The 18,391-nt window shown below is 49.1% G+C and overlaps 2 protein-coding genes across 3 annotated transcripts in view; one reads left to right on the forward strand and one right to left on the reverse strand.

The window, feature by feature from the left end:
- Positions 1–2,047: 2,047 nt before the first annotated feature.
- SNRPE (small nuclear ribonucleoprotein polypeptide E) lies at positions 2,048–6,668 on the forward strand. The gene is made up of 5 exons (XM_061559857.1): positions 2,048–2,269; positions 3,771–3,797; positions 4,265–4,327; positions 5,252–5,330; positions 5,989–6,668. The coding sequence occupies exons 1-5, from the start codon at positions 2,219–2,221 to the stop codon at positions 6,042–6,044; spliced, it is 276 nt and encodes a 91-aa protein (XP_061415841.1). The 5' UTR covers positions 2,048–2,218; the 3' UTR covers positions 6,045–6,668.
- A 9,324-nt stretch (positions 6,669–15,992) lies between these two features.
- The window catches only part of LOC133347524 (LIM domain only protein 3-like), a 36,576-nt gene continuing 34,177 nt past the window's right edge, over positions 15,993–18,391 (reverse strand). For both annotated transcript variants that reach the window (XM_061559855.1, XM_061559854.1), the window contains exons 3-4: positions 17,557–17,682; positions 15,993–16,946 (exon numbers count right to left, since the gene is read on the reverse strand). In XM_061559855.1, coding sequence (XP_061415839.1) covers positions 16,838–16,946; positions 17,557–17,682 — 235 coding nt within the window. In that variant the 3' untranslated portion in view covers positions 15,993–16,837. The remainder of the gene's footprint in view (positions 16,947–17,556; positions 17,683–18,391) is intronic.

The following is an 18,391-nucleotide window of genomic DNA, read 5'->3' on the forward strand; positions in this document are numbered from 1 at the left end:
AAATCCGCCTTGCTCCCAGCAAATGTATATCATGAACGCGACGTATCTACTTACTTTGGCGATTGCTGCTGCGTTGGCAGGGGCGCACAAGCACACATAACAATGATTCGACAATTAAACGGAATCAGAATATTTATACTGGAGGGGAAAAAATCGTATGAGCGATAAATCTCTTTTTCCACAGATGTCCAGGAGGGACACGGGGTCAAAACGTTACAACAACGAACAGGACAAAACACAACAGGAGTGCAAAGTATAGGAAATGTAAACACATCACTTAAAATATATACTCTTTAGTTCTTTCGGTAAAGTCACGTAGGTATAAAAAAAAATACTGGTAGGAACATCCTGGTTACACCAGCCCACAGGGGATTATTGTGTCCGTCCGTCGTGCAGACAGCTGGGTGGGGAGGGAGGGGCTGGGTGGGGAGGGTGGGGCTGGGTGGGGGGTGGGAGGGGCTGGGTGGGGAAGGGCTGGTCACCCCGTGGTGCCCTTATAAAACTCAGCGTGTAACCTACTCACGCCGGCTTGTGCCCGCCCTCACAGTCGGCCATATTTGCGGAATACACCACGCCGCCGTTGACCCTGGCCATTGACCGAGCAACCCAACGTTCCTACCAGCTGCCTCCGCAGGAATGTGTTAGATCACGACGTTTCGATCACAACACAAGCAAGAAAACTGTGGTTGTCTCACCTGATGACGATTGCTTGTGTTGCGATCGAAACGTCGTAATCTATTATTTTTTTCTACCTACGTGACTTTACCGAAAGAACCAAAGAGTATGGATTCCTGCAGTCACGAAAGCTTCGAATCTAGATTAAAAGATATCACCAGGTGAAGCCCATTGAACTATTTTTCAGAAGCGACTTGGCCACAAATGATCGCTGAACGAATTGGGCAATCACGTGGAAATACATTCGTCAACAACACGGTGGCCTTAAAATAATAATAAAGTCATGAATCTTCTTTGCGCATGTCCTGTGAGGAAGGGCCATTGCCTGAAACGTCGCCTATGTTACGTTGTTGACGGGTGTGACAGATTACAACACCCATCCCCAGCGTTTAACAGTACTCTCCTTTTTTGTATTTGGGTTGTCACCAACACTGGGTTAAACAACATGCGCATTGTCGTTCTCTTCTAGCATGTGACCTTTAGCATGTGCACCTGTTGTTCTCTTTTAGCCCCCCCCCCCCCCCCCCCAATACGCTCCATTCATTGGCTACCACACTCAGATAAGCTCCTCCCCCCCTCCGCCCCCCCCTTAACTTGTATTTAAGAACTTGTATCTTGGAATTGTTGTGCCTCACTTGATACAGTAAATCTGGCTGTGACGGTCCCACCTGATGACGGAGACTTGTGTTGCCTCGGAAACGTCGTGATTTATTATTTTATTTTATTTCTATTATTACTTTTATTAATTTTAGTTTTGTTTTTTACCTACGTGACTTTACCAAAAAAACCTAAGAGTAGATTACCACACCGACCAATCGCCGCACACGCGGGCGCGAACATTAACATATCATACTCTTAGTTCTTTCGGTAAAGTCACGTAGGTAAAAAATGAAATTAAAATAAAAAATAATTAATAAAAAATAATAAAAACAATAAAATCACGACGTTTCGGAGGCAACACAAGCTTCCGTCTTCAGGTGAAACTGTCACAGCAAAATATCTGTATCAAGTGAAGAGAAGTGAAAGCTTCAAATCTAGAATTAACATTTCACTTTAAATTTCGATTTAAAGCTTTCGTGACTGCAGGGATCCATCTTCTTGGTTCTTTCGGTAAAGTCACGTAGAAGGGAAGTAATAAAATAATAAAAATAAAACATAATAAAATAAAATAATTATGTTTTATTTTTATTATTTTATTACTTCCCTTCTACGTGACTTTACCGAAAGAACCAAGAAGATAAAATATCACTATTAACATATTTAAATCGGGCTCGGGATGAGGGCGGGGTCAGACTAACATAATGCATAAATTAACATAAATTATGTAGATAAGCCAATCAAGTCGCGGCTCGCGCACGCGGAAGTCGGGGGGGCAGAGGGCGCTCCCGTCGTGCCCCGCGCTTCCGCCCGCCATTTAGCACGCGTGGAGCGCGCGCTTATCAGCGGCGCTTAACACAATTTTTGGTTTAATATACGTCAAGTGTATTCATATTTAGATTATTTTCTTCAGCTCTCGAGCAGCAAGAACACCCCGCGTGCGGCCATGGCGTACCGCGGGCAGCCCAAGGTGCAGAAGGTGATGGTGCAGCCGATCGTATCCTCTTCGTTTTGGCACGCCCGCTCAAGGCGAACGCAGGCTTCGGCGGGAGGGACCAGGCCTCCGCGGCCTTTTCGACCGAATTCTCCGTCTTTGTGTCAACAAGTTGTGGTGTTGTTGCCGCGTCTAGAGTGCGCGTTTCGTGCGACAAGTCCGGGATCCATCGTTGAGGGTTTTTTTTGTTGGTAGATGCGCTCGCCTGCCCGTTCGGTGCGCCGGGAGTTGCGCGTTAACAATGGGAAGAGAGGTTGACGCGGGGGTTACCGCAACGGGCTCATGCCACAGGCCAACTAACATCGGCGGTGCGTGTGTACAACGCTGTGCACTTTCGAGATCCGAAACGTCGTGACTTAGACGTGTCGAAGTACAATCAGCCGCATGTAGAACATCGACAGACCCGACTGCGCGTATCTCCGTAACTGGAGTGGCAAAGACGCGTTGCAGTGGGACTGTCCACGCAACACAAACTGGACCTTGTAAACCAATTAACGGTGGGACGTGTTTGTGGTGTTTGCATGTTGGCCACATGTACGTGTGGTTAATGCAGACTTGATCCTTGCAAAAGGTAGATATGCCTGGTGTTTGAACATCTTATCTGTTTTGTTGTCAGAAGGGTAAAACCCATTTGAAAATTAAAATTAGATTGCGCTCCTTCCACGGGAAGAGCAAAAAACTAAACGAACCACCCTCCTGAATCGCTCGCAAGCTTTGGCATTTGGCTTCTGAACACATTGCCTTACGCAATACAATATACTGGTGGTGAGTATTAAAACCTTCTCCGACCCCTCATCGCCTTTACCAACCAAGCCGTAATCTCACGACCTACGGCGTGGGAAGGTCTTGAACCGGCATTGGGTTGCCAAGCGTGATTACAACGCACCGACTGAATGTAACTTCTCGTCGCTCCAGCAGCGTGGCTTGTGTTACTGGGTTGCCGATGCAATTGGTACCGTTTATTGCACAAACAGCTTCGATGATGGGTATAGTAAAAACAAAGACGTTAGGTAGGCAATGCATTTTAAAGAATATTTTATTTCTTTTGAAATGCCGCTGTTTCGTATGATCACATATTCCCCATGACCAAGCAGCACGTGGGGAAATCCTCATTCACCAGTAGGTTGACAAGAGCTTGTACATAGGCACACGGAAGTAGTACTTGACGCCCAGATGACCAGCATTAAGCATGTTCTTACTGGACAAAGTTAAGTCTCCCGGTTCAAAGGATCGTGGGGCAGTGCTCAGATGTGTTGGTGGTTAAGCGGTGGAATTTTGGACGATATTACTGAAGTTCGGTTTACCAACTCGGGGGAGTTGACGAATATAATCTAAACCCTAGAAACATTAACAGTTACAAACGTCATCTGAACTCAGATATTTCGTGAAATGTCATTTGTTTGTTGTAAAGTTTTTTTTTTATATGATACCAATAATATTGTTTATGGTTTAAGCCCTAATGTTGGTGTTTTGAGATGATTCCTTGACTCCCAGCTCTTCGCAGAATTTGATCTTCAGATATCTACAAAACGTAAGTAATTCCATTCCAGTTCTTTTCATTCATGGCATGGGGTTGTCTGCAACAAAACCACAGCCCCCTCTGCTCACTCATTCGTGCTCATGTGTCACGTGATCACCACCCTTACCTTTGTTGATCTATTGTTAAATCATCTTATATTGACTTTGATAGAGGTGTGTTGATGTCAGTGCTATTCATTATAATCGGTCTCCTCCATCGGCCATCCCTGCTAGAGGCAGATCCTGGCCACGATTTACAACTATGAATCTAGCTTGCGTATGCACAATAATCTATCTCTTCCTGTTTCACTATAATTCCACCCACGCTTCTATACCCATGTTTACTTTGTGCACGTTTTAGCTTTTGTTAATTGTCATTGTCCATGTTTTTAATTCATATGTCACGGCCAGTATTGCATACGTCCACAGTGTCTGCTCCTGGAGCACCGTCTAACTTGTCTCTCATGTTTTGCACGGCAGAGGTCCCGGATACAGATCTGGCTGTACGAGCAGGTCAACATGAGGATCGAGGGCTGCATTATTGTAAGAGGAAACTGCTTTACGAGCTTATTCTGATCAAATATATCCCTTAAGCAAATACTTGTGAGCATGACACATATAACATGAACAATTATACGTACATGCAGAAGTGTCTCATCGTTTCAGCTGGTGGTCCTGAGTCTTTGGTGTAAATTCCACATGCCTGTGGTGTTGGTCAGGCTCTATGGGATAGCCACATTTGACTCCCACACAGTGGCACTAATTTAATTCTCTCGAGCCGAGACATTCTGAATGTGGGTTCCATTACCAGCTTGTTTAAATCGTTTTTACTTTAAAGTTCCCTTCATGTTAATAAAATGAATACAGGTTTATGAGCTAAAAAACACTTAACTGTTATGTAGCTGACCACTGCTTTAACAACATTAACACCCGGCTAGGTAAAGTAAAACGGTACTAGTTACGTATCACATGGTTAAAGGAATAAACGCAACATGCCTGCACATAAGAGTGGAAGGCAATGCTCATTTCAATTGGAAGCTGAGAGGCTGTGGTAGAAATTCCATATTTGTATGGCACCTGCTAAGGTTTAAGATAAAGGACTTAGCTTTAATATTTAAGGTAGCCGGAACCCTAAAAGCAATCGCTACAAAACTTAGCATACAGCCTCAGTTAGCATACAGCTTTAGTTTGGTGTTTTAACATCTTAACACCTGTTTTATTGCCACAAAGGGTAAAACCTATTCTTATATTTTGATACTCGCAAGGGAGGTCCCATGATGTTCCATATTGCAATTAGCACACTACATTACAACGTGTATATGTGTGTGTAAACGTACACCTAACGTCACGTGACCGAGATGCCCACCCCGCAACTTGCAGTCGTATCGGAACGGGAAAGGGGTTAACTGGTTTGCCAGCCTGTGTTTTCCGGGCGCGCCGCTGACGGAGGTGTGCCGTGTTGCACAGGGCTTTGACGAGTACATGAACCTGGTGCTGGATGACGCCGAGGAGATCCACATGAAGACGAAAGCGCGCAAACCCCTCGGTCGGTCGCCCTCTCCGCACTTCGAGCTGTTCTTGCTGTTCCTAGCGCTCCTGTCGTCTTCATCTTATCATCGTCTTATCATCGTTGTCGTCCTCCTCCTACCTGTTCGGTGCTCGATATTTTATCACCGTCATTTTATCCTGAAATTCCTCATTTCCATTGTCTAGTTTTCTTATCAGATGCTTTCATTGGCATGTCCGTTATCTTTTCGTCCGCTGTGTATTGTACTTGTTCTTCTTTGCATGACCACCTCTTCCTTTCTCGTGCTGTTTTACTCCTGTTATTTTTATCCTATTTTTATCCACGGTCAACATTAAAATTTTCTTGGCAATCTGGCTTTTCACTGACTTTGCTTTCTCTCAATATTGTGTGTATGCTTTTTGTTATATTTGTTTACCTATTCCTTGCTACGTGATCTCAACAATTTTATTGTACTTATTTTCCTCTTCATCTTCCTTGTGTCTTTCATAAAATTCCTCTTTGTTACCCATACCATCTTGACACTATCTTTTGACTAACAGGATGTCGGTGCGCTCTGCTATGTTCATTTGTCTTACAGGCACATTTCAAATGTAACTTGTAGTTGTACGCGGAAGTTGGTTGGTGATGCGTGCATTGCTGACATGTGCGCGCGCTCTGTGTCGTTGCTGTGTTTCAGGGCGCCTAATGCTGAAAGGAGACAACATAACGCTGATCCAGAGCGTGGCTGGATGAAATTCGGCGCTACTGAAACCACCATGCAGCCACGCACATCGCACCCACCTACTCCATGCCCACTGCCACAACACCGCTCGCCACAATCGCCGCACACGCACCCACCTATTACGCATCTTCAACTCGCCAACTTTACGCACTGATTACGCATCCCTCGGCACACCTGCATCACTCTCGCCAAACGAACCTTTGCGCTACTCGCCTCCAAAATTTAAAATCCACCCTCAATACTAAATCCATGCCTACTTTCAGACTACATCTAAGTTGCTCATCCTCACTACATCAAATCTCACCGTACAGTCACAAGTCAGCCTCGACTGCAACTGCAATCGACCTCATCACTTGCTCCGAGCTCACTGAGCATGCCGCTCGTCATATTTTCCACAGTGCATCCACCATTGCCGAACACCACATCGCACATTCATCACACTTAGAGCCGGCTCGCCCCATTCCCACACGCCCCACAACCCTATTTTGAGTTTTACATCCACCGCGAGTCTGCGTTTCCATTAGATGGATTTTGTACACGTTCCGTCAGTCCTTGTGTGTATGCGAGCCACTGGTGTGCGTTGGGAAGTCCACAGTTCACCAATCGGTGCGTTTTCAATTAAACTTTCATTTTTAGGGTTGTGTTACACGTGTGTCGTGATGTTCCCATTGATGGTTGAGAGGTCGAATGGACGGAGTTGCAGTCAAAGGAGGGAACGTCTTGAGAATGCGTCGCCTTAAGAGACATTCCGAGGGATGGTGACCACAGCAGTGGATAGGTCATGCCTGATGAATAGATCGTGCCGTTCACTTGTTGAGATGTATGTACACCTCGGACATTTGTCGCTGCATCGAGTATCATTGCAGGGTTGCAAATCCCGACAGCGCTATTTGAATCGACTGGCCCCTTTTAGATTAACGTTGCCGTATTGGGAAGCATCTTCTTGGTTTTTTCGGTAAAGTCACGTAGAGGGAAAATAATAATAAAAAAAATAAAGTGAGAATACTTTTATGTTTTATTTTTATTATTTTCCTTCTACGTGACTTTACCGAAAGAACCAAGAAGATGAATCCCTGCAGTCACGAAAGCTTTAAATCGAAAAGTATTGGGATTGGTAATGCTTTGTTGGCAACCCATAGGTGAACATGGCAGTACAGTATTTAATACCATGATTGTGAGTTTGGTTTAAGTCCGGACTGCTTGTACAATAACATGGCATTTCATGCAAACATTTACGATCGCATTTCAAAATCTGCTATGCTACCCTTGAAGTTCTCTCTAATACCGGGCTAATCGGGTGGCACAATGGTCAGCACCAGACACGAGTGATATCTGAACTGTTGCCCGGGCCCCACCAACCCGCTTTTGGCCCGCGTGGGAAATGGTGTGGGGATACTGGTCAGCGGTAGGTTGAAAGGGCTGTAAACTATACATTGCTATTGAAATCTGAAACGCCAGCAATAGGGTGGATGTGCGACGTCTCGCGGGCACATCGCTGCTGCTGTCGAGTGCCGTACACAAAACTGGTGGTTTCAGAATGCTTCGGAAAATGCTGTGACCTTGTCAATACGTATACAATATGTAAATTAACTTAACTCGCCCGCCCTGCTAATGCACCGGATGTAGTGCCTGGCTCGCAGTCGGGTTAAAATTATTGTCCGAGGACGGCTCGCTCTCTACTCGTCACCATGCCCGCATCATCGCAACCAGCCCTGAACTACCAGGCTCCAATGAAAACGTTTTTCAGTGTTGATATTGTCCCACACCATCTGCAATGTGTGCACGCGCAACACTTTCGCCAATCCAGGGTTTAGGGTGGGTGCGCAAATTTGTGTTTGGTTCCACGTACCAAGAATATTTTACAACTCCCATTAGCACGGTTAGTCACATACGGTGCGAGCTGAGTTTTACATACAACTGACCAAACCAGAGTGAATTCTTAGCGGCATATCGCCATTACAGTGACTGATGCACGCCTCTTGTTCTTGCAGGTGGTGCTTAGGGGTGGGCGGGGTGGCGATCCCTCCCATTAACTCCACAGTAACAAGGGGAGTCTCGGCCGTGACAAATTTGCTCCGTTAAACATTGTGTGGCCTCGAGCCCTAAATCCGTTACTGCCGCCATGTGGCCACGCGCCTCGCTCCCTGCGCGTCTCTGATAAAGCCCCTGAGCGATTTGCCCGCCGCGTCACGTTTTGTTTCGTCCCAGAGCGAGGCAATTTGACAGCAGGACGTGGCGCGCGATGTTGAGTGGTTGGTTGGTTGATCGCGTCTCTGCCGAAGCTGCGGGCCAAGAGGTGTCGCAGGCGGCGGTGGTGGTGGAGAAATCATTTTGTTACGCTACAGAGAACCAAAAAATAAAAAAAACAAGATTCTGCACTGAAGGTGTCATGTCAAAAACAGGTATCCACTTGCTCTGGGCAAAGGGCCCAAACGCGCCCCTATCCACTGGTCGAACTGTGAATGTAGATGTCCCGGCTACGAAACCTATTCGTCCTGCTTGTTGCCCATGTTGGCTGCCGTCTGCCCTCTGCAAACATCGTAGCGTCAGTATAGGAAGTGGCCGTATACACTTTATTTTACCAGGTAAAGCCCACTGAGCCGAGATAGCTCTTTTTCAGAAGCGACCTGGCCACGAATGATAGCTCAACGAAGTGCCTTATGTGGACATTTATTGCAGCGAAATACTCTTAAACGCACGTTGCTTCTAAATGGTGAGGGAAAAAACCAGAGGACCCGGAGATGAATCCACGGGGAGAAGAATGCACACCAACAATGCAGTGGGCAGCCAACGCAGCGCATACACGCGGTGGAAGAGGACCATCTACCGTGGAGATGGAGTGATGAATTGGGCCCTTGTGCAGGTAGCCATGCGGATTGTTACAAGGCCCCCGACAGAACGGGCGAGGGGCTCGGAGAGGCCTTCAACCAGCAGTGGAGTAATCGTGCCTGATGATGGTTCATTCGTAAAAATAAATATTGTTTGATTTCACAAGTTCGTTCAAGAGGTGTGCATAAGATAATAGTTTTTTTACCCTTCTATCTGGCAACAAAACTGACACCTTTTTTACAAGGAGTCATGTTTGCATAGATCACAATACCTGCAGTCATAATGCAAAGAAAAAAACATAACTGATAATGTATGCACTGTCCTTGAAGTTGATTGGTCCACACCCGACAGTGCATATATTATCAGAGTTATGTTTTTTGTTTGCATTATGACTGCAGGTATTGTGGTCTATGCAAACATGACTCCTTGTAAAAAGGTGTCAGTTTTGTTGCCAGATAGAAGGGTAAAAAACAATTATATTTTTTACTGGCAAATGAGGTTCCAAAAATGTGCATAACTTGGGGAGTTTGAATGTTGTGATCACTAGAGGGCAGCGCGTTCTACGGATGTTGGTGGGTTTGTGTCAAACTCCAATCGTTTATAACCACTGACACTGCTCAGCGGATATCCCCCTCCCCTCCCAAACACTCATCACGCTCACCTGACACTCACCTGACATCACACGGGGGTGACGTGGGCCGAGCGAGTAGCTCGTTCGCCGCTTGTTGCAGAGTTCAGCTGATGCCCTGGTCATCACCAGTGGACGTTCAAGAGTAGGCCATCGTGTGGCCGCCGTCACGGTCGAAATTTGGCAAATTCGAAATTATTCAGTTTGGGTTAATCATACAGCAACAATAACCCCCCCCCCCCCTCCTGGCAGACTAATGACCTCAGGTCATCCTGGAAGAGTTCTCACGTGGTTGAACAGAATAAACTTGAAAATTCACCAGGCACCAGAGACGCTTTACATCACCAACCACCACCCATGAGACGCCAGTCGTCATTCACCCGACACTCTCCACTCACCTGACACGTTCATCGAACTCTTAGAGAGGTACACACTCGACACCCCCCCCCTACACCCCCCACTAAGAGACCAAGCCACTCCGCCTACGGTGTGTCTCTGACGGATGTCCCCTCACTGTCATCAGCGGTGTGGCTCTCCCAGTTGTAAACGCAACCAGGCCCGCGCACACCTGCACAAAAGTTTGTGCCCGATCCCACCATTCGCCCCGTCCTGCCGCCCCTGTCAAACGTTGTCACGACGTTACGCGCGCGAGAGAGAATGTGTGTGGGTATATTTGGGCATCAATAAAACATAAACTTGTCTTTTTTATGTTTATATAATTTAATGTTTTTTTTTTGTCTCGCCCCCGAAATTCGTTCCCGATTTGTGATATCATGCCACGGGCAGAAGTGGTCATTCAAATCTCTCTCGCAGAGCAGTGCAGCCCTTCGTGGTTTGAAGAGAATGACCCGCAGAACAAGATATCAGAGAGCTACCACTGATGTCCCGAGAAGTGACCGCGGGGTACAAGAAGCAGGTGGCAAAGCTCTTTGTGCCCACCCGCCACCCCGTTCTGCCACTGAGATTCATGTTCATCGCACGACAAGACAATTTTCCATTTTCGGAGCTTAATCACAAGCGGCTGCCTTATTTAAAACCCAGGATCTCAAGCGGTGCCAGCTCCGTGTTCGGGCAGCCGAGTCACCTGGACACCTCAGAGAGATCGGTTAAGAATAATAAACAATAACTAATTCACGAGCTCACCTCTCACTCGAAGAAACAACTCGCATGCGAGATGAAATGTTTAATTGAAAACAGCTTTTTTTTGCTTTACATTATTAACACATATCGTCTTCTCAGGTCTGCCTAGCATATGTTACACAGTGCAGGATTGGATGTCCGTCCGTGTTTGCAATTACTATAGACCAGGTAGGGGTGGCCAAACTTCCTACCCCGATGATCCGCAAAGCGACATCCACGTTCACATGGCCGGGAGCCGCGAGACTCTGAGCGGGTGATGCGTAGCGGTCAAACGATTGGCTGGCTGTGGAGTTTAGAAATCTGCGGGAGCACCCCGGCAGAATACAGGACTCATGTCTGGCTGCCCTGCCAGGGACGAGTGCACTCCGGCCGCTTGCGCCGATTTTTTCATTATTATTTCAAATAAAGTCACTTTCATGCCACCCCCTGCGTCCTAGGAGTCGTCTCCCTGCATTAACGAGTGTTGGGGCGGCATATATTTCAATTGACAGTTGAGGAAATGCCACATTTCCATGGCAAGGGAGAGTTTATAGAGAGGACTGTTGATATATCACAAAGTGGTACAAATTTTATTCACTCCGGAGTAATGATGGATTGTGACGGTATCTGAACGGAACTTGAACTCGTTATCTTCTTTATACAGCAAAAAATGAACAACGAAAGGTTACCGCCCATTGCCAATCCGCTTGGTGAGTGGATTGCTTCGCCGTGTCAGTCATGCGGTTTGTTTGGGCCACGTTTCACCAATCTGGATAATGTGGATTGGTGCAGGAGTGGGGGCTAAGACTGGCTCAGATATCACTCGCCACTGATGTTAGCCGTGACCAGAAATGGAACTGAGGCGACGAATAGTGTAGTCCGCTAACCACTGCACCACCGCTCCACCCCAACAATCAATTATCACAGGTGACCTGGGGTTGACTCAGCCACCACCATCACCATCATCCCTTTGGGGTGAATACATATTTTTTTAAATCTTCACTGTAAACTACTTAAAATGAATTAATAAAGGTGGAGACATCGGCTGCTCCTTGCCATATGAACGTGGAGTTTACACCATTGGCTCAGTACTGGCAACACAGATGAGCACTGCCCCAATGCTCTCCTTGAAGAAAGAGAGACGGTTGACATTTTGACGGACCAGCTTTTATGGTTTTCTTTTATCACGACGATTTCTGTCAGCACGATCATACAAAAGAAATAACTTGAAGTCTAACAATGGCTGAGTCACAAATGAGATTTAAGGCGCTTTTTTTTCTCTCTCTCGTCATTATCAGTGAGTTAACGCCGCTTTGGCGAGATGCATAATACGCAGGTGCGGTGTTGAGTGTCTGAGACGCGTGCTGGCGAATGCTGTTCAAGCTTTAAAACTCAACGATATTGACAGCGCCGGGAGACGTGGGAGCATTTCACCCTCATACAGACACATCGGCAGGTACACCTCAGCTAATTAAACAAACTAAACAAACTTTTTTTTCTATATTTTACTCGGTAAGGCCCACTGAGCTATGCATAAAAAAATTTCAGAAGCGACCTGGCCACAATAGATTGCGCTTAACCGCGTGGACATTTATAGCAGCCAAATACTCTAAACGCGTGATGTTAATTCTAAATGTGGAGGGGGAAAACCCGGAGGACCCGAAGAAAAACCAACGCAACCACGGGGTTAGGGATTGAACCCACGACATCCTGTGCGACAGGCGAGGTCGTTAGCATCTCGCCACGGTGGCGCCCCAATCTGCTGCTGCCACTCTCAGGGTCTCCTCACTCATGAACGCTTGGGACGTCTTCTTCGTCGTCTGCAGACTTCTTAGCATTCTGTAGTTGAGTTTAGTTCACTGCTCTTCTATTCCTGCTGTTCGGCAATTTGTTCGGGAGCTAAGTGAGAATGTCGATGGTCTGCTAGACGAGCCAAGAGGACTTCAGGAGAGAGTTTGAGTCGTTTTGCTATTCCTCCTCCTCCGTTGAAAGAGCGTAGAATGCAGTGGATTCACTGCGTGGTCCAAAGTTTCGGTGGCATGCTCACAATCGCACTGCTGCGGCTTGTGCCTTTCATTTACCATTTTATCTCACCGATCAGCCAAAATTGTTATGAAGACCCATATTAATACTCTCAGCAGGCTGTAGCTGGGCACGGCTTGCTGATGAGCCCTAATGAGGGTGAATGTAAGTGAATTGCGGCCACATCTCCCATGCTGCCTAACGTTCGTCGTCGGTTGCACCCGATTCAAGAGCCGAATGGCTCACAGGGCTATACCAAATAAATGAAACTGAAACTGAAAAGCTTGGCGGCCGAAACGTTGAACAGGATTCGCCAGCGAATAAAACCGAACATTGACATCTGAAAGTTCGTTTTCATTTGTTTGTTAATCTCGCCTAAGCAGCATTAACACAATTGATCAAACAGTATTTACATATTCACATTAACACGTGTAAATATATATACAGACACATGCGCACACATTCAGATTTACAGCCTATTATACCCCCTTTTTCCCACTGGCGCATCCGAGCCAAACTAGTGCAGGTCCATCATGGTATGGGGTGCTTTTCCACTGGTCAGTCCGTGAGCCGAGCCAGAAGCAAACGGTGATATCCCAGCCTCACGAGACGTTTCAATCGGGCTCTGGGTAAAAACTGGGCCAGGGGGAGAGGGGGCTAACGATGGGTTCATCGCGTGTGGCGACATCAGACCAGCACGTTGGCCACGTTAAGTTGCGCTTGCACCCGAGTCAAGAGCCGCATGGCTCACAGGGCTCCACCTAATTAATGGAATGAAACTGAAACCACAAGTGCGTGTGGTTAATGCAGACATGATTCCTTGCAAAAGGTTTCTGTTTGGTGTTTTAACATCTTAACACAACTGTTTTATTGGCAGAAATAGTAAAACCAATTCTTATATTTTGGTACTGGAAAGAAAGGTCCCATGATGTAGCTGCTCACCCCGAGCTATAAATACCCTGATAGTGGCATTGTCTCTGTGCTGTTCGCCTTTTGACGTCCTCTGGTCTAACACTGTTTTAGGCTAGGCTCTAAAGAAGTCTGTCTCTGGTGTGGACCAATCAGTTTCAAAGACAATGCACATACTGTCAGAGCATGTTTTTTGTTTGCATGTTCACCACAAGCATGTGTGGTTAATGTAGACATAATTCCTTGCAAAATGTTTCTGTTTGGTGTTTTAACATCGTAACACAACTGTTTTATTGCCAAAAATGGTAAAACCTGTTCTTAAAGGTCAGCACGCTGTGTTTAGTTTTATTGTCCTTCCCATGCACCGACGATTAGCACGGCTGGATACGTACGGTGCAAAAGAAGTTCAACATGCATACACACACACAGGGCCACCGCGCCATGTACACGCGTCCCGGCTGGTTTGTTTGCGAGCGAGACGTCACCGGCACGGCACGGCTCGGCTTCTGCAGTGGAAAAATTAACACGGCGCCTTCCCGTGCCGTTCCGGACTGTGATGGTTCGGCACGACCCTGGCACGGCTCAGTTTAGTGCAGTGGAAAAGGGATATAAGGCGCACGCACTCACACACGCTCACCCATCATGCGCCATGCATTATTACCCCTCAACGCACAACTCTATAATTTCAAAAGTGGGGTCAGGCAAAATTATGTCACAAGGTGTGTGATGGGGGAGGGCGGGTCAGGGGTCATGACGAGGGCAGGTGTGTGAGAGGAGTCAGGGGGAGCTGCCCCAGGTGACAGACGACGTCACCAGTGTGCAGAAAAGACAGAAGGAGGGGGGCGGGGGGGTCATGAGGGGGGCAGGTGAGTGGGAGGAGTCAGGGGGAGCTGCCCCAGGTGACAGATGACGTCACCAATGTGAAAGAGAGACAGAGGGGGGGGGTCATGAGGGGGGCAGGTGAGTGGGAGGAGCCTCACGTGACAGATGAGGGGACAAGCGATCGGCAGTGAATCGGTGCGTGGAGGAGGCGGCTGGGGCTGGGGGGCACTGCGGTGCGTGGGGTGGTGGCACACGAGGAGGAGGAGGGCGGCGGAGTGTGGGGCGTGCAGGGGAAGGGTTCACCGGGTTCCCACCGCTGTGCGAGGAGGGACGCCGATTGTCGCGACGTTTAGACGCTGCGGCGGCCGAGACTCGAATGCGCGCGTGCGTCGCTTGCTAAGTCGGTGGGCCACGGCCGGCGAACGCGGCCTGAAAAAAGGCATCGCTCGGGGGCAATTACCGAAGGCGGATCGGGATCAACGTGACGGACTAAAGAGGTCAACAAGAGCTGGTGGTTTGTTTGTTTTTTGGGGGGAGGGGTGGGGGAGTGCGGGGGAAAGACTGCAAATTAATAATGAAATGTGATGCAATTCCTCTGCGGCCTGAAAGGAGAACGTTTCGTGTGGTCCCTCCATGGAATTTGGGACACTAAATGTGTGAAACAATGGCGGGAATTGATTTCTAAATGGAGGAGAGTAATGGCAAAGATTAGCATCTCCTGGAGCGTTCCGCGAGTTCTGTCACCGTGAGCCGCAACCGCCCCTCCTCCTCGCTCCCCCTCTGGCTCGCTCCCTCCCTGTCTGGCTCCCTCCCTGGCTCCCTCCCTGTCTGGCTCCCTCCCTCCCTGTCTGGCTCCCTGCCTCCCTCGCTCCCTCCCTCCGTGTTTCGCTCCCTCCCTCTCTTGCTCCCCCACTCTCTCGCTCGCATGCTCCCGTCATCAACACTCCTCCGCGTACGCTCATTGCCCGTGATGCGTTCACAACTTTCAGCCGAAGCCCGTTTCAGTTACAACAAATGCATTCACGTCCCGGTGATATCCGAACGGCAAAAGCGGTCCTGCAGTTCGTTAAACGCGACGAAAAATAAGGCTTCTTTGGAGGCACCGCATGCATGCCCCGGCCATCGTAAACCCGAGTGGCAATTGATTAGACATCAAGAACGGCATTAATTGACGTGGCACGGTTCTAGAGAAGAGGTTGGGCAGATGTGGCAGAGGTGGACCTGATGATGAGTGGACTTGCCAGCACGTGGTACCGGCGGTCTCAAGATCGGCCTCTGCGAAGGAGGCTTTCGTTTAAAGATGTAAAACTTTGTTCGCACCATTCATTGCCAACCGCGTTACTCGGAGGTGCGGGAGAAGGACAACAAACTAAACACAAAAAGCAAGTTCGAAAGAAATGAGTTTTCAATGGAGATCATTTAAAAGTGCCGTAGCTCCAGGGACTTCCTAATATCGGAAAGAAGAGCATTCCAGACGGCCGCGGAAGCGCATCTGAAAGCGCGCGACGCGATGGCCAGCCAAGAGCCGCTGCTGCTGCTGCTGTGCGGACGACCAGAGATGCTGACTGAGCGGCCGGTAGGCAGCTGTCTTCTGGAGACAACGGTCACGATGCAGGAGGAGAGAACGCTCACGACAACGAGCGGAACGTCGTGCGGGTGAAACGGAGTTGAAAAACGTTGACACCGTGCAAAGCGCAGTCACACGAGTTACACGCTCGGAGCCCGACCGGTGACTTCTCCTCGGCCAAGACTCGAGTGCACCTAGCCTGGCACACGCGCCGACGTTGACATCACAAACGGCGGCTGTTTGTGGTCGCAGCATGATTGGAGAGCACGTTTAGTGTTGGTGCCAGAGATGTCCCTTGAAGTAGCAGTCTTGTCCTTACGAATTAACCGAAAGATGAACTACAACAACAGCAACAATAACAACAACAACCGCCATTTGCCACGCAAGGTTTTCGGTGGCATCACCACAGCGCTCGTGCCATGCTGGGGGCGGCTTGAGGCCACGTGAAGTGTGCAGGCTTCGGGTGGAAATGCGGGCCCCCGTTGGGACGTGCGATGCGCCGCCCCTCTCTTGCGATGCGGCGACCTGCGATGCGTCGAGTTATCTACCGCGAGCGACTCCAGACCGTCATAGTTTCTGTGAGCGTCAATTTCCACGGCTGTCTCCCGACACGACTTTCGGGGGGGGGGGGTCGTGGGGGGGGTTCCACGAGGAGGGAAGACGGCTTCACTCCGTGACGACGATGCAAACCTCCGATCGCACGACGAGTCCAGGAAGTGACCTTTGACCAAAACCCAAATGTGAAATTATTTCCGTTTCTATATAAAAAAAAATACATATATAACAAAACGCAAACAAAGTCCACCAACTCGCACGCACACACCGACTCGAGTTTCTCGAGCAGAAGCTGAACCCAAGGGGGGGCCAGGGGTTTCGGGCGGATTTGGAGTTCCAGGGGGTGATGGATGTCACGACGTGACCTGCGGCCGGAATCCCTCCTTGGTCACGGCCTCCTCGTAGTCCGACTGGCAGAGGATCATGCTGTTCTTCAAGAAGAACTTGTCTCCTACGCAGAACCTGAGGCGGCAGTCGTGGGGAAGAACGTGGGTGGTGACTGGCGGTCATTCGGCTCAAGGAAGACGCAGACGGTGACGTGAGTTTGACACTTTTGTTGTCAGCCAAGCGGTTGCACTGACACGGCCACCGTGAGACATTCACAGCCACCCCTTACTCGACAGTGACGCCCAATGGTCCGGTATTTTATGTGTCCCCTTGTCACTGTGTCCCCATGTCCTCGTGTCCACGTGTCCCCGTGTTCCCGTGTCCACGTGTCCCCGTGTCCACGTGTCCCCGTGTCCCCGTGTCCACGTGTCCACGTGTCCCCGTGTCCACGTGTCCCCGTGTCCACGTGTCCACGTGTCCCCGTGTCCACGTGTCCCGTGTCCACGTGTCCCGTGTCCACGTGTCCACGTGTCCCCGTGTCCCCGTGTCCACGTGTCCCCGTGTCCACGTGTCCACGTGTCCCCATGTCCCCGTGTCCACGTGTCCCGTGTCCCCGTGTCCCCGTGTCCACGTGTCCCCGTGTCCACGTGTCCCCCTGTCCCCGTGTCCCGTGTCCCCGTGTCCACGTGTCCCCGTGTCCCCGTGTCCCCAAGTCCCTGTGTGTCAGCGTCCCCGCGTCTCTCACCGCTGGTTGCAGAGCTGGCAGGCGAAGCAGTCGAGGTGGTAGACGCTGTCGCGCACGCGCATCACCATCTCGAACGCCGGGATGAGCTTCGTGCACGCCGCACAGTTGCCCGTTACGCCAAACAGCCTGCCCCATCACACCATCAACATCACGACCAACACCATCACCACCACCATCAACATCACCACCATCATCAACATCAACACCATCACACCATCGACATCAACACCATCACACCATCACCACTATCACCACCATCACACCATCACCACCATCACCACCATCACCAACATCATCAACACCGCCGTCACCATCACCACCATCCCCACCGACACCACCACCATAAACACCGCCGTCACCATCACCACCACCATCGCCACCATCATCAACATCAACACCATCACACCATCACCACCACCATCACCACCATCATCAACACCACTGTCACCATCACCACCACTTTCACCACCATCATCAACACCATCACCACCAGCACCACCACCATCAACATCACCACCACCATCATCAACACCACCGTCACCATCACCACCAGAACCACCACCGTCACCATCATCATTATCAACATCAACACCATCACACCATCACCACCATCAACACCATTGTCACCGCCAGTACCTCCACCATCACCACCATCACCACCATTATCACATCAACACCGTCACCACCACCATCATCAACACCATCACCACCACCATCATCATTATACACCACCATCATCGATGCCACCATCATCATCATCAACACCATCATGGTCCTCCCGTAGGTTAACTCAGCCTCAAATGAGTACCTAGTGCGGTGTGTCAACATCGCCACT

This window comes from Lethenteron reissneri, chromosome 26 (genome assembly GCF_015708825.2).
Source record: "Lethenteron reissneri isolate LAM-NWPU_2019-01 chromosome 26, ASM1570882v1, whole genome shotgun sequence".
NCBI lineage: Eukaryota > Metazoa > Chordata > Hyperoartia > Petromyzontiformes > Petromyzontidae > Lethenteron > Lethenteron reissneri.